The following is a 16406-nucleotide window of genomic DNA, read 5'->3' as shown; positions in this document are numbered from 1 at the left end:
CTGAATTTGAGTATTTAGTTAACCCCTGCAAAAAAAAAAAAAAAGTTTGTATTCTGTGTTTTATGGCAGGCTGGATGCAGTGTCATGCTGCCCACTACAGGTCAGTCTTGGTACTACTACAGATATTCGTTTTGAGGAAAGGACTCCAAGTTGTCAGTGGACTGTGTGTGACTTTATGTGTGTGACGTGTTGCTCATCAAAAGCACAGCACAACTATATGAACGGTAAGAACACACTTGCCCATTTTCCCTTCAACCATGTATGGGATTTATCACGCTTCAAAAATTGTTCAAGATTAAAAATCTGTACTAGTGTAACCTGTTTCCATCAGACTTTTAAGGACACACTTACCCGTCTTCCTCCTGTAGCGGGTGACAATAAAGTAGGAGACAATGTAGAGTACGGCAAACAGGAGGAAGCATATCTGAAACGACAAAATGAAGAATATTAGTGGTGGCTATTTGGGACGCTTGCATAACACTTTGAGTCATGAAAAAATATCAGCAAGCTATCACTTTCAAAGCTTTTGACCATGTGTCCTCAAAAGTGTCCAAGGGTGTTTGTTTACTCCACTGCAAAGAGTACCTGTCATTTAATAGGGGTCAAGTAAATTTGATTTAAAAAAAATAAATAAATAAATAATCCTCCTCAAAAGTTGGCACTTAAGTAAAGACGTTCAATGCTACTTAAAACTTTGTACAGTTAACAAAGCTTGTTTGGCATTGAGTGTTTGAAATTGTAGCACATTAAAGATTTGGCCATTATTTCTTATTATAGTTAAGAAATATGCATCTTTTATGACCTTAATTAGATCAACGCGTGTCACAGATGGGGCTTACAAGGTGTTTGTCACGTCTAAATATGCTGACGGATAAGATACCGTTCCACATTCCCTCCTCCTACTGTGACAGCGAGCGGAACGCCACTAATAGAAAGTTTAGAAGCTGCGACTTAAGCGCTTGGCAGCGTGTCAGCGTCACGCCATGACTCAGCCTGTGCAATGCCGCCCAAAAATACGGGACAGGATCAGGTGCGCACGGCTGATAAAGTGGCACAAAAAGAAAATAACGACAACACTGTGGGAGGAGATAACACTGACACCTCTCTGAAAGACACTCGGGGGGCCAGGACATTGCACACGACTTTAATGACATGCAATACAAGAGCTGTACCCTAGGACGGTCAACACAGCGAGACAGTATTTCACACCTTAACGGGACATGGAGTTGAAATGAAAGTGTGGATGTGCAGTTACACTTTTAGATTTTTCACGCTGGTGCCTATTTGAGCCGTTTTGTCATGTCACTTTCCGTACAGAAACCAGTGAAGGTGGGATAGGACGGCAACCAAGTGAACTTTCACTCAAGCGATACTTGTAGGATGGCAGCTATCAAATATATTTTTTTTTAGTTGAGTATTGTATCTAAATTGATTTTGCAATGTTGAGGTGCAGGTATTATTTTTGTTCACTTGGAGGCACCCACCTCACGGTCCACTGTAGTATCTGTGACTTAAGAGTGTTTATGGCTTTACAAAGTGGGGCCAGGTGAGTGACATGGGTACCATTGATTCTGCAGGAACATTAGTCAGTGTTAAAAAAAATTTCACAGTAAAGCATCGAGGCAGGGATTTTGCTTCGATCCTTTTGTAATTGAATCATTTGAGTAAGTCGGATAACGACTGCTTTCAAATGGAAGAATTAATTTGTGTTAACCGTGACATGTCGCAAGACTGTCAGTGTCACACCCTTGTCCCGCCTTTACCTGCATTCCCTCACACGCACATCATCCTTCCTCTAACAATGCCTTCAAAGGTGGAAAATTGCCACCTCAACTTTGTGCATCTCATTTCTTGTCAGTTTGTACAGAAAAGTGATGTGAAAATAATGGCTTTTATAGGCAGTAGCCCCTTTCACACATAGTTTCATGAAGAATCGGTACAACAGAGGCATAGGAAAAGATCTGCTATTTATTTTCGATGTCAAGGACTGGTGTGACATTTAAAATAGGGACAGCGATGACAGCTTTCAGCACAACAGGCCGTCACACATCTTTTCCAGCATTTCTGCATGTGATGATGAAAAATTGACAGTTCAGCTTCCCACATCCCATTCTGCATCAGTGCCCAAGGGATGTTTATACATAACTGAGACCCAGGGTGAGAAAGGGTCAAATATTTGTTTTGTTGACAGGCACTGACACACGTTCGGGTAATTTTAACAACATATAAAGGGGTGACCCATCGACAACCTGATTACTGTCTTTAATCCAATTTCAAGTTATCTGTGCCAACATGGACAAAGGCATTGGAAAAACAACAAAACAGAAAGTTGCATATGTCACTGTCATGTTGACCAACTCCTGGAAATAGAGGTACCGTTCATAAAATTGCTGTCATTCCTAAATGATCAATACATGTTTTGGGTGCAACCCTTTATGTTATGTTACAGCACAAAATAATTAGAAATTGTTGTCTTTGTTGTGCTTCCCATTGCAAAACACCGACTTTGCTCAATTAGGTAGTGAGCGCCTGCTGGAATGTAAACACAAAAAAAATATTTTAAAAATGTGGTGCGATCCCCTGCTTTTGTAAACGTGTTGAACAAGTTGTTGTGAAATTAACGACGATCTACTTGACAGCTCGAGCTAGTTAGCATTAGCCAAGTGCTCATTTTTTTGTGGTTACAGAGGACATCGTTAGCCGCTTAGCACACGCTTAGCACCCGCTTAGCCGCTTTCGTACTCACAATGTACTCCCGGACCTGGCTGTGGAAATTCTGCTCCCTGATAGTAACATCGTCTGCTTCCATTCTTCATATTGCAAAGATTCCAGAGGGCATCCAGACTGCACTACATCGTAGCTTCAAGTACTCCCACTCTCGTACGCCCTCTTTCTTCCTCTTAGCCCGCCGTGACTGGTTAAAAAGTCGCTTTACGTCGGAGGAGTAGGAAGCCCGCTTCGCGATTAGGAAAAAAAACAAAACACCTCCAAAATAATATACGTCATCATTACGCGCCCATCGAGCGAGCGACACCGGAAACACAACGTCACGTGATGCGGGGCATTTCGCTTACCTCCAGGGCGCCACATGTTTACAGTTTTTCTTAATTTTAGTCGCCGTAATTTAGATATTACTTTTATTTTTTGTCTTCCTAAAATTAATTAAGGAGTTTTTAGCTTCCCAGCACAGATGCTAAGTCTTGAAGTGGCATTTTGAACACGTTTTAACACGCTGCTGCCATGAAAGGCAAATGGAAGTCGCGGGGAAAAGACAAAAAGAAGAAAGGCGGCGCGGTGTTGCAGAAGTACATGGTGGCGGTGGACGAGTTTGTCAAGAGCAAAAGTGGCGCGGAGGGTGCAGAGGATGACGCCAGCTTGAGGTCGGTCAAATGCAAAAGCAGAAAGGAGCTGCGCAAGGAGAAGCGAAAGATGAAGAAAGCCAGGATGAAAAGTCATTACGAAGGTAAAAAAAGTCTGCCCAGTGGTGATGGTGAACAGGCTGTACCACCTGATAAACAGAAGACCACAGGTGGCAACAAGAAGGACGAGGTCAAACAAGTGCCTAAAACTAAAACAAAGAAACTAGAAAAGCCCCAAGTGGCTCTCCCAAAAATCAACCAGCTTCAAGAGTCTAGGAAGAAGGCGCTTTTGGAGGCGAATGAACGAGAGGACCGAGAAATAAAGAAACTGGAGCGCTTCTTGAAATTAAACAGAAGGAAAAACAAGAAAAGCATACCTCAGTCATTTGTGGCTGACGGGCTGGACTACATCCTGGGTGCTCTCGATTCGGACGTTTTAGCCACGGGGATGTACGACAGCGATGACAACATGGACCTGGCCAAGGACAACTTTGAACAGCTGGGCGCCGACAACTCGGATGAGGACGAAGAGGTCTTGACGAGTGATGGAGATGATTTAAAGGGTGATGAGGGAGATGAAAAAGAGGAGGAGGATGAAGTACTAAATGAAGAAGTGGAGGCAATGGATGAGGAAATGGAGGATGAGAGTGACATAAATGACGACAACCAAGAAACAGAAGAAACCGCAGATCCCATTTCCAACACTGTGAGTTCACAGTAAATGTTAAATCATATATATATATATCTCATTGACGTCATGTATTTAATACTTATTTGAAAATATGTTACTTGGATAATGGATGGTTCAAATGCTTCATCATTTCTGTTATTTAGGTGACAGGCAAATACGTGCCTCCTCACATGCGCGACACAGGAGGCGACCAACGCAAAGCTGAGCTGGAAAAATTGATGAAGAATGTTAAGGGCCTTGTCAACAGGTAACAACTGATTATTTACTCATGATGTTGAGGCTTCACAGTTCAGTCTGCTATTCTATAAATGTTTGTAGCTAACCTTTTGAAACTACTGTGAGAAATTGGGAGAGAAACAGAAACGTATGACTTATATGCATACAAAGACTGCCAACTAATTAGGGCTTAAGCTATTTAACAAAATGCAACAACGCCCGATTCCAGCAGATAACGCTAAAGTAATAATTTTTTTACGACTGTCCGAAACACCAAAAACAGAGACTAGATGTTTTTTTTTATTATTATTTTGTTATGTAATAACAGGAGATAGGTTCCAAAGAAAAATGTGCAAAATGTGCATTTAGGCATCTTCTCTGAATTGTAATACTTTCGAAAATCTGGGGGTGATAACAATTGATTGATTTTGGTGTTTTTCAGACTGAGCGAGCCCAACATGTCGTCCATCACCAGCCAGCTGGAGGCGCTCTACATGAGCCGCAGCAGGAATGACATGAATGAGACCCTGACGGAGGTGCTGCTGGCCGCCTGTGTCACGCCGGCACTGATGCCTGACCGGCTACTGATGGAGCACATCCTCCTGGTCAGCGTCCTCCATCACACCGTGGGCTTGGAGGTAATGAAATGTTCTTCTTGGCATGTGGTTGTTTAATTCTAGATGTATATTCTACTAAGCAAAAAATATGTTTTTCTTGTCTGGTGGAAATCTAAGTTGTGATGTATTTCATTTTGGAGTCATCCAGTTTTGCCTCAAGCAATTCCGATTGTCCCTAAATGCAGCTGTGATTGTTTTTAAAGTGCTCTACAAATATAGATGAGCTGAGTTGAGTTTTATCCTTCCAGGTGGGAGCCCATTTCCTGGAGACAGTCGTGCGTCTTTTCGACAACACATACAAGCAACCAAGCGAGGGCAAGGAGTGCGACAACCTGGTGGCCATCGTGGCGCACCTCTACAACTTCCAGGTGGTGCACTCGCTGCTCATCTTCGACATCCTGCGGCGCCTGCTGGCTGTGTTCACCGAGAAGGACATCGAGCTGTTGCTCTTTGTGCTGCGTAACGTCGGCTTCTCGCTGCGGAAGGACGACCCCCTGGCCCTCAAGGATCTAATCACCGAAGCCCAGCGCAAGGCGGCTGACGTTGGGAAGAAATTCCAGGACCAAACCAGGGTATGTAGTGAATAACTTAAGCCAAGTGTATGTCCTCAAATAGTGGCTTTTCCCCTAGCAGAAGCCCCAATAAAAGATTTTTGGGAAAAGTGGCGAGGGGGGGGCGTGGTCAGCGTGGAGCCACTATTTGTGGAAATATGGTAACTACCGTTTATGCCGTTAACGTAACATCAGAACATTCGTAGGTGCGTTTCATGTTGGAAACCATGCTGGCATTGAAGAACAACGACATGCGCAAGATTCCGGGCTATGATCCTGAGCCTGTGGAGAAGCTGAAGAAGCTGCAGAGGACTCTGGTGGGTGACTTCAAAATCCGCGGTTCTCAAATAGTTTGATTCCAACTACAACCTGAAAAATCATTATCACGATAAGTACTATCTGATATTATTGTTAGCTATTTTGACATTCTTAACATTTTAAAAATTGTGCTTAAAACTGTACCGTACTGTTAAAATAATTAAAATACTGCACAAAAGGTTTTTTAAAAAAGTCTTAAGTGGAATGTGCACATACTGAACTTTAGAGTTAAATACAACTTAACTGGACTTAGGACGTGTTTCATACCGCTTGGAGTCGCAGAATCTTAGTGACACAATTACTTAACCTCAAATTTTTTCTTTAGATTTTTATGGTAGTTCACACGTTGGCCACTAGGTGGCCACAAAGAGCTGCTTTCGCTGAACACAAGCTGTTAGTGACAAATGAACATCAGTTTCAATAAGATTACTTTGTGCTAAATTTTTGCGATGCAGATCCACCGCAATGTGTCAGGCAGCGACATGAAACTGCGGGTGTCCCTGGACAACCTGCTGTCGGCTGACCAGGTGGGCCGCTGGTGGATCGTGGGCTCATCATGGAGCGGCGCGCCCATGATCAGCGAACAAGGGAATAAAAGCATCAGTGAAGGACAGGTGAGTAAAACTGATTGGATTGAGGGGCAAAAAGGTCAAATATGTTTGCAAGTAATTTTGGCCACATTTAGTGGAGGAAAAAAAAATTATACAATTTCTTTGTCAGTCTACCACACATTTCACTTTTTTATTTACTTTTTTTTTTAACTCGGTGCTCGATAATGCTTAAAATCACACACCCAGACTTCTTTTCAGTTCACCGCCAAAGTTCTGGAACTGGCTCGAAAACAGCGGATGAACACGGACGTCCGAAGGAACATCTTCTGCGTGCTCATGACCAGCGAGGACTACTTGGATGCCTTTGACAAGCTGCTGAGGTATGTTCACCTTCATTTGAAGGCGGGGCGATGGTGTTGTGACGGTGAATTCTGACCACAACAAATCTCATTGCTTGCGTACAGGATGGGTCTGAAAGACAAGCAGGAGCGGGAGATTGTCCATGTGCTGATGGACTGCTGCCTGCAGGAGAAAACCTTCAATGGCTTCTACGCCGTGCTGGGAGAGAAGTTCTGCACTCATGACCGTCGCTTCCAGGTAGCTAAGAAGTTTCTTAACAAAACTATAAAATCTCACAAGTAAACGGAATTGAGCGCATTTTGTCAGATAAGTATTCATTTAATAATATCTTTATTAGTGTGTGGGTAGCTATTGGATTATTTTTCATAATTGTTTAAGCATGAGTAAGACATCCCTTAATCAAGTATCAGGACTTAATGTTATTTTCAATTCGTTAAAAAAAATTATTAATTCTTATTTTTTTTCCCAAGAAGTCCTTCCCCTTAATTATTATAAAAATCGTGCAAACATTTTAATGCACAAATGCTTTTAGTCAGTCCCGCTGAGGAAATTGCCCCTGATAGGAACAATTTCCCTACCAATGTAAAGAGTCATTGATGTTATTTTCAAGGCCCTCTAAAACAAACCATCAAAGCCACAGTCCACTGATCCTAATCACCTGATTGAGTGCTAATAAGTCTGCATGCTGATGACTAACTTCCAGCCACTTACCTCTTCTTCCGAACCTTGCGTGACCCTTATGGTGGGATCTTCTCACACCTTCTTTCCCTGTGATATGAGCAAACCACACAAACTGTGACCACAAACAACAACACTTCCTCCTCGGCCCGACCGCATCCGCCACCGACGACTCATTGTCCTTCTCAAAGAGTGCGCCGGGAACGTTTGCTTTTCACGCGCAAGCTCGTTAAGTTTCTTCTCATTGGTTTTGACACTTTTTTTTTTCTGCTTCCATTTCTCACAGATGACCTTCCAGTTCAGCCTGTGGGATAAATTCCGGGAACTTTCCAACCTTCCCACCAGGACTTTTAACAATTTGATCCAGCTCGTGACGCGCTTCCTCCAGAATAAATGCTTCTCGCTCTCATTGTTCAAAGTAAGCAAGCGCATCCAGACTCTGGATCCATTTGAAGTTGTGTTTTTTTTTTTTTTTGCTCGGTGAACTAGCAAACAATTCTTTACAAAAGAAATAATAGTTATAAAATAAATACATTATTTAAAATGGTAACAAAAAATATGTCAGGTGTGCTTGTGTCAAGCTTTTTTTTTTTTTTTACTTATTATTTATTTAATACTTTATTTTTGTATTGTATAATACTATATATTGCTATTTTCATCATTTTTAAACGTTACAAAAAATTGTTGGTGATTTTGTGCAATAACATATTTTCTGTCTCATATTGATTAAGTGTGATGATGTTAAAAGAAACTTCGGGAAGGTACTCAGGTCAAAGAAGAACCCATACTATTTTTGAGCAGATCTGGCTAAGTTCCCTTCCCTCCAAATATTCTTCTGAATATTCACATAGGTGTGCTTTTGGTGTTCTAGGTAATCGAGTTTGCGGAGCTCGACAAGGCCAAGGTGCGATTCCTGCGCCAAGTCCTAACTCGGCTGCTCAAAGAACCCGAGCCTGAGGATGTCGTCCGCATTTTTACAAGGTGAGAGAAACAAATGACGCCTTTTTCAATTAGAGGAACAAATGGGTCCTATAACAGAAATTATCTCTGGACTTTAAAGAGTTATTTGATGCTTTGCTGACCAAAATAGTAGCACCTACCTTGGTTAAAAAGTTAGTAAGAGACCAATTATTTTGCAAAATAGGTTCACTGTTTGGGTGTTAAAATATTTTTTTCATTCACAAAATTGAGCTGTAATAAAATCCCATGCAGTGTTATTCCTATCTTAGCGTAAAATAGTTTAAATACAAATGTTGGCTACACTTTGGGAATATTCCAAATTGGACTCATGTCATGAATTGGGGGGCAATATAATTCAAGTTATCGTAGTCAAACGTAAACAAAAGCGAATTTTTCTTTCATTTCACTGGAGGATTTGCGTTGCGATCAATTTGCCTTAACCCGGACACTCGTTTTTTTTTTTTTTTTTTTTACGTGTCGCCAACCACCCACCGTCAATGCCCCCCTTCCCCCTTCATTTGTTGCCCACCTGCCAGGATTTCTGGAATTCCCCAGCTGGGAATGCTGCGCGAGGGCCTGAAGCTATTCATCAGCCACTTCTTGCTGAAGAACGCCGGGTCACAGGACGCCACGCTAATGGAGCGCGCTCGCATCGCCACCAAAGCCATGGAGGCCAAAGAGGCCAAAGTCAAACTGTAACACCTCCCTTCCCCGAAAAAAATGACGCTGCAACATCATCTTCCTTAAAGGAATATGATGGGGGGGGGGGGAAATCCATCCACAATCAATTTTCTATAGCGCTTGTCGTCATTAGAGTTGTGGCTGAGACTACATCCCGATTTGAAGACTTCATGTGTGCAGTTGTGCAAAATTTCTAATAAAATAATAGATAAGGTTTATTTATATGTGGCTTCATTCCTTTGACTGTAGATCACAAATGCTTTTAGGTTTGGTGTGAACAAGCGATGAGGTGTATACAGTGGGATCAATGGGCTCACTGTGTGCGCTCCTCACACTGACCTTTGTGTGCCACTTTGTCGCGTCGCCGGTACGGCAACCTTTACCTGCCCAGTCGGGTGTGACCCAGGTCTGAACTCTTGATCTGTCGCTGCTAAAGCAAACATGGCGAGAAGATAATCGCGGGTCCTTCACTAACCAGCCTGTGACAAAATGATTGAATTGACTGCAGCAGCAAACACATCGAATGAAGGCCAAGGCCTTTAGATTTAATTTGAAATACTAAAAACGATCATAAATATCCAAATGGTTGTATGAATTTTGCAATTATTTTACACATGAAAATGAACCCAATTAGAATCACCAATTGAGTCTCAATAAAAAGTTATGCCCAGTGTAATTTTTGTTTTTTTTTAACAGGATGTCTCAATGCGAGTCCATTGGTGGTGTGGCGCGAAATGTTTCTTCTTCTTGCTGTTTGCTCACACAGCACGTTTGCACACATCCGACAGCGCCATTAACAGTCATTCCCATGACCCCGTGCTGTCAACGCACAAGGCTGCTATAAATCAAACCCTCGTTACCACTCGCACACATGCACATGGACTACATACACTCTGATTTTTTTTTTTTAATGCACAATATTTATTTGACATTATTTGCAATGAGAGACCACAATTTAGCATGCATTTTTTTCCTTTATAAATAGTATAGAAAAATATACAGAACCTTTTTTTGTTGTTAGAATGCGGCCAACATAAGACATTATTGCTGTCAAAGCAGATGGAATGAAGTAAAAAAAAAAAAAAAAAAAGCAGCTCAGTTTTGCATAGAGATACACCAGTGTCAGACAGTCCAAGAAGTTGTGATGTGTTTATTAAGATTCGGCCTTATTCCACTGCTTTTATTAAGATATAATATTAAGATATTCTAATATATCGTCTCAATAATACCGTTGTCATTGCAAAATTTTTGTGATTTCCTCACCGAATAGAGAGATGTAAAATTTGACGTACAGTATTCATTAACACGTGAAGATGGCTTAGCTATTTTTAATGAAAATGTTTATTGAGGTCTTGGGATGTAAAATGCTCAGTTTGCACCATACATAGTATGCTTAATTTGTGGTCCAGTAGCAAATTATTTTTGTAATATTATGTTGGCAAAGATTACGCTGTGATTAACTTATGTGTTGTCTTATATTTCCAATGAAAATGTTGTGGTGGAACCAAGTAAAAATGCGCCACTTTACATCGAGACGTTGATATTGTTGGACCTATTTATGTACATTAATATCTTTTGGGTTTTTTTCAATAAAAATGTCCAAGATAAAAAGGCTTTCCATGCAAAGTCCTCCTCTCCTCTCATGGCTGCGGGCTAAGGTCGCAGGTTCGATTGCGCTCGTCATCCGAGGAACAGTCCGAGGAGTTATAGAGGAAGCGGTCGCACTCGTCGTCGCTGTCCTTCAAGTCTCGTATCCTGCCGTTTTTGCTCGTCGTGGTCTTGCTGCCTTCATAGTCCGACTGGTCCCCGTCTTGCTCGGCCTTGTCGCCACCGTGCGCGCCCTTGCCGCCCTTTTGCTTCTCGGCCTCCTGCGCCGCTTGTTCCTTGGCCTTCTTGCTCCGTTTCCACTTCATGCGCCGATTCTGGAACCAGATTTTCACCTTCGGGCGGGCCAGTAAAAAAAAAAAAAAAAATTCAGTTTGGATGGGCACGTGATTGATTGATAGCTGGATAGAGTTAGATCAGGGGTCTCAAACGTTTGGCCATGGGGCCATTTGCGTCCCGAGCTATGATATTTCATGGCCTTGTTTTTGACATCATAGTCAACTGTTAGTGTGGTGCTCATGTTTTTTTGCCATGTTGTTGTCCTCGGCTGTGTGTGTGCGTGTTTAAATCACGTATGCTATTGTAGCTCAGGCAAGTGGAAGGAAAAGATATCCCGTCATGTCTTATTCAAAACCTGCCGTGTCACGAGATTGGTGATGAAAACTCCCGACTTTATTATACAGAATGTTTTTTGTTGGCTGTATAGCCAGAAACTGTCACTCGATAAATAGCTGAGTCAATTTGCTTTACATCGCAAAGGAAAATTCATGAGATGTAGTAACAACACTGTTACAAAACATAGCAAACATATATCAGGCCTGGTTGATGCTTAAGTTTTGACCTTGGCGAAGACAAGATAACGGCGACGGTAGCGGCTCGTGCTTTGTGGTACCTGGGTCTCGGTGAGCATGAGGGAGGTGGCCACCTCGAAGCGCTTGGGTCGAGACAGATACTTGTTGAGTTTGAACTGGTGCTCCAGCTCCAGCAGCTGCTGACTGGTGAACGCCGTCCTCGGCCGCCTGCACTTGCCCAGCAGGTTGGACTGCGCCTGGGCTGCGCGTGCGCCGTGTAAACAAAAACACAACGGTCACTTTCTACAATGGGACTAAATGGCATGAAAATTATGTTTATAAAAATGTACTCCAGGTTGTAGCTTCTTCACGATTGGTACCAGTTGGCAAATATTTCGGTTCGACAGTAACCAGTGAACACAGCAAAACGAAAATACAAAAAAATTGTTTCAAAATTTTATACATGTTGTTTTTATATTTATATTTACAAAAAAAATTACAACCTGACCACTGGTTGGTGATTCCCTGCCCGACTCAAGAAATAGTAGATGCTCAATGGAAAAAGAGCCACAGAAAAATAAAATTCCCCCCCAAAACATCTTGAAAAATTTCAAATGATCTACAATTTTAATTTTTTTTCTTTATATATATAAAAATATTACAAGACAACAATTTGTAGTCTATCCTACCTTTTGGAAAATTGTTCAGATTCTGTTTGTCAATAGAGTCACCACAACAAAAATGTTTTGAAAATAAAGCAAAATTATTGCAAATCATGATCAATTTTTTGGTATTCTTTACATCCATTTAAAAGAAAACAGCAACAAAATGACCACGCATACCAATAACTCAAAACAAATTGAGAAATGATTCAAACAAAAATGAGCTGACGCTTCCAAAAAATAAATATCAAAAACTCATTCAAAATACAACTAAATTATTCAAAATATGGGTCATTTTATACAACAGGTTGCCGATTCCCCACCCCTGACCCAACAATAGCAGTCGTTTCAGATTCTCCAAGGAAAAAGAGCCACAATGTGACGCAGTAAAACAACATCCCAGCAAAGTATGAAAGTGTCCACACAGAAGATGACCTCTACCCGCCGCCGTCTCCGTCAGCTCATTTTTTAACCCAAATCTGCTAGAAACGAGCGCGGACAAAAAGGGCAGTGTGCGCGGTGAGCAAGTAGCATGTCCACTGTGGCTTTCACAGCCCAACGCCACTTTCCCACTGTCCATTATCTGTCCATTTTAGTTCCTCTCACAAAAATCATCCATCTGTGTCACCTTGTATGCACTTCATCATTCGCTTCCTCTGTACAAACAGCTCCAGTTTTTTTTTTTTTTTTAAAAGCACCACACACATTTTTTTTACCCAAGACAAGCAAGTCATGCTCTTGAAATTGTTTTAAGATTCAAGTTGTCTTCTACATTTCTTCATCATTAGAGCAAATAGTCCAGCTTGCCGATATGCTAAAGCCAAAATTTTAAATGATTGACATTTATTAATGTAGTTTGCTCAACAAAGCAAAGACTTTGTGTGCTCCAAGACAATGGGGGGGAAATAAAAGGAATAATTAATTCTAGTTTTTTATTTTGATAATGTGAAATGCTAGTATAAGGCAACTTTCACATTAGCAAAACGATTTTGTTTAATTGCTCAACTTCAAATTTTATTGAGGTTTGTTGCCTTGGAATTTTGAGTTCTCTCAACTTTGTTTTCTGTTTATTTATTTTTGAATTCAGTGAAGTAGTGAATATATTTTACTATATCACAATGGAAGCAGTTTTTGGACCAACCAATTAACATTTAATTTATTTTTACATTATGAGAAAATGACCACTTTTTTTTCTTTAATTAAACACCCCAAATTGCAAACACTACAAGAAATGTGTGTTTATAGTCGACAAAGACAGTCTTAATGGCGTAGTTGGACCAAATAATAGAAAGATAAGGACCTTTGCATTATTTTTGTTTAGAACACAGACAAAATATTCAAATATTGTTTTTTTTTTCTTGAGATAAAATTGCTTCTGTGTTGTGTCGTTTGTTGTATTTGGTTTTTGGGACCCATGTTGTTGCAAAAAAGTTTTGTTTTTTTTCTTCTAGTTCCTTGTTTTGACTTATTTGAAGTCATGTTTTGGAGTAAATGTGGCATATATGCTATAGTAAAATTTACATTTTTGTTTTCTGTACATTAATCCCAAATGCCAAGAAAAAAAAAGAAAAAACCCTACGTGAATACAAATGTAATATTCCGATATTTTATTTTCCCCCCAACATTTCAATGTGTTTGTGTATATTATAATAATGTACTCACAGTTAAAATCTGCCATTTTGGGCAGCATCATGCCGGCGGTGGACACCCGCAACCAGTGGTCCAGCTGGAAGGTACTGGCGGTCAGCTTGATGGGGTCCCCTCCGCCGTGGTGATGCTGGTGCTGGTGGTGGGCGTGATGGGAACCGTGCGGATACGACGCGTAGGACAAGGCCGGGTGCTGGGCGGTGAGCGCGGCCGCCGAATACGCGTAGACGGGGTGGCCGTAGAGAGCCTGCGCGGGGATCCCTCCGCCGCCGTTCTGGTGGTGGAGCCCCATCACACCTTGAGGGCCGCTCAGAAAGCCCGGCTTGGGGATTAGGCCGTGGGCGTAGAGCCGCGGAGGGGACGGCGTCTCCGCTCGGAGAGGCTCCCCGGGGTTGCTGAGCTCGGTGCCGGCTCCGGTTCCCGCTCCCCCTGCGCCGTTGCCCGGCGTCGTGACGAGCGCCAGCGGGGAAGTTTGCACTTTAGGGGTATCCGCCGCCAACAGCGCATCGATGCGGAAGTTTTTTGATTTCTCCATCTTGGAGGATGAGAGGACCGCGCGGAGGTTGGGACGAGACCCCGACTGGGAGCGACGAGCTCGGCGTGACACTTAATGCTCGTCTGGTGGAGCTGATTGGCTGGAGGAGAACTAAACCCCTCCTTCACTGCTCATTCGCGTTAGCGCTCACACACCGCCACCAGGCATCGTCTACCTAAAAGACGTAACACTGTCAAGTCCTTCTAACGAGGCGCCGTATTTTACACCAACAGCTTCGTCGTTAATATTCGTTTAAGGAATTAAAGTGCAGCACATTGGAAAGATTTCACAACCCTCAAGGTCACCCGGAGGCGCCTTTTGGGAGACACATATGGTCATTATTATTTTAAATAACAATACGATCAAACAAACACGTAAAAGAACTAAATATATTGTAATGTTTTTTTTAATGCGACGTGTCAATTATGAAAACGCATGTCAGTATCGAAAAGTTTTAATTCATAAAATGCATTCGAATGTGGAGAGCATTTCCTTGTTGCGTGTTTTTCTTAATCAAAGTCGTTTAAATCCCTTTAAAATATTTAGAATGGAAGCTACATGTTGAGCATATTATTTTTCTAAATTCGATGAATTAAAATTAAAATGTCTACTGCCCAAAGACAGTTGGGATAGGCTCGAGCACGCCCGCGACAGTCTTGTGAATAAGCGCATAAGGTAATGGATGGATGGATGCTTTTATAGCGGTATAAAAGAGTCTTATGTATTATTTTCTAGAAGGTCCACAGCAAAATTTTAATTCATTAAATATATTTGAATGCCTTTTTGTAGCAAAATGGGGAGGATGTGCATTATTTACAGAATTCACTAGACAGCGAAATGTTGTTAGATTTTTTTGTTGTTAATTGAATGGGTTTTGTAATATATTTTTATTGTTCTCCAATAGAATAATAGGTGAATTATGTTTTTATCTTGATGTGAGCACATTACATTTTTATAATTGATTTAATAAGTTGAAAAAAAAATAGGTAAAGCAAATAAAATTGATTTGTTAAATTGTCTGCAAATAACGGAATTGTGTTCAATACAATTTAATTGTGCACGTATGAAATGTGTTAGCAAGATTTTGTTGAATTCAAGTTTTGACTGTTGATCAAATACGGATCTATTGTTAGATTTTGTTTACGGGTGCGTTTCGTGATTTTTAGGTATTTACATTTTAAAGATGTAAGATTTTTTTAAAATAGTGCTTTGCCGCCTTTGTCAATTTTATTTCTCGATTTTTTTAAATGGTTGAAATCTATTCACAACCCGTTTTTATTCTAACCTGAATTAGGAATGTGTAAAATACGAAAAACTACTTATGTATACCATCCACATAACGGTGGAACGAATAGGTGTATTTAAGGACGTCTTTACGGTTGTAAATTAATATTGGAGGCTGCTTTAATGTTCAAATAATCATTTGCAAAACTGAATTATGCATCTCTCTTAAAAGGTGAACTGTCACTTTTCTCAATTGGATTTAGATGACAAATTAAAGAAAAGTGCAGACACGGGGTAATTCGGAAAATAGGAGTCGGTAATTATTATCATAATAACCATCAGAGGGGGGAGAAAAAACGGCACGTGTGAGGATGTGGAGGCCGAATGGGAAATTCAAGTGAAAGCTCCTGTTGCCCCCCCCTCCTTCCCCAAAAAGAACACTATAATAAATTTGCGGTCTGAATGAACTAGTCGATGCGTTCATGTATGCGTGGTGACATTTTGAAGCACTCAACCACCTGTGCAAAGCCAAAAAATAAAGAGGAAAAAGAGAAGCGAGTGTCAAAATGAGTCCAATTCCGATGGCGATTGCGCGGTGGGCGGAATGGAGCGTGCAGGGTCTAATAAGCCACTTAAAGTTAATGGAAGAGGGAGGTCACCGCGAGAATTATTGACACCCCCGTTGGCCTTAACCTGTCTACCAATAAAGCTGATTAGTTTTGCCCCATTCGTCAGCGCCACGGCCGACGTTTTATTTGCTCGGGGGAAATCAACAAGTCAGCGGCCCCTTTTGCAGCTAAAGGATCGCCGTTTAATTGCGCACCTTGATGATAAGCGGCCGCGATGAGGACGACGACGACGAGAAGGCTGAGATGGATGGATGATGATGACGGGAATATTCGTTTTTGCAAAAAGAAAAAATGTTCATGTTAAGTTCAAATGTTTTGAGCAGATGTGTAA

At 41.4% G+C, this 16406-nt stretch overlaps 4 protein-coding genes across 5 annotated transcripts in view; 2 read left to right on the top strand and 2 right to left on the bottom strand.

Moving 5' to 3' along the window:
* rnf32 (ring finger protein 32) overlaps positions 1 to 1985 on the top strand; it is a 34595-nt gene extending 32610 nt beyond the window's left edge. Inside the window, exon 8 of one of the 2 annotated variants that reach the window (XM_088282665.1) lies at positions 70 to 1985. The gene's annotated coding sequence lies outside the window, so the exon portion shown is untranslated. The remainder of the gene's footprint in view (positions 1 to 69) is intronic. The other variant, XM_088282667.1, reaches the window with a different exon arrangement.
* lmbr1 (limb development membrane protein 1) overlaps positions 1 to 2976 on the bottom strand; it is a 29238-nt gene extending 26262 nt beyond the window's left edge. Inside the window, exons 1-2 of the mRNA XM_088282664.1 lie at positions 2747 to 2976; positions 352 to 424 (exon numbers count right to left, since the gene is read on the bottom strand). Of these exons, the coding sequence (XP_088138790.1) occupies positions 352 to 424; positions 2747 to 2809 (136 nt within the window). The 5' untranslated portion in view covers positions 2810 to 2976. The remainder of the gene's footprint in view (positions 1 to 351; positions 425 to 2746) is intronic.
* A 48-nt stretch (positions 2977 to 3024) lies between these two features.
* Positions 3025 to 9200, top strand: nom1 (nucleolar protein with MIF4G domain 1). Its single transcript, XM_088282663.1, has 11 exons — positions 3025 to 4065; positions 4194 to 4297; positions 4709 to 4904; positions 5132 to 5455; positions 5641 to 5751; positions 6208 to 6366; positions 6562 to 6683; positions 6768 to 6900; positions 7628 to 7759; positions 8213 to 8322; positions 8838 to 9200. Exons 1-11 carry the CDS (start codon positions 3241 to 3243, stop codon positions 8998 to 9000), a joined length of 2379 nt encoding a protein of 792 aa, XP_088138789.1. The 5' UTR covers positions 3025 to 3240; the 3' UTR covers positions 9001 to 9200.
* A 989-nt stretch (positions 9201 to 10189) lies between these two features.
* mnx1 (motor neuron and pancreas homeobox 1) lies at positions 10190 to 14254 on the bottom strand. The gene is made up of 3 exons (XM_088283257.1): positions 13703 to 14254; positions 11480 to 11640; positions 10190 to 10922 (listed from the first exon to the last, which is right to left on the bottom strand). Exons 1-3 carry the CDS (start codon positions 14220 to 14222, stop codon positions 10623 to 10625), a joined length of 981 nt encoding a protein of 326 aa, XP_088139383.1. The 5' UTR covers positions 14223 to 14254; the 3' UTR covers positions 10190 to 10622.
* Positions 14255 to 16406: the final 2152 nt, after the last annotated feature.

The sequence above is a fragment of the Idiotropiscis lumnitzeri genome, chromosome 19 (assembly GCF_059441095.1).
Source record: "Idiotropiscis lumnitzeri isolate Australia: NSW breed Sydney's pygmy pipehorse chromosome 19, RoL_Ilum_1.0, whole genome shotgun sequence".
NCBI lineage: Eukaryota > Metazoa > Chordata > Actinopteri > Syngnathiformes > Syngnathidae > Idiotropiscis > Idiotropiscis lumnitzeri.
Note: the sequence above shows the minus strand (reverse complement) of the source record. Positions and strands in the feature narration are given on the sequence as shown.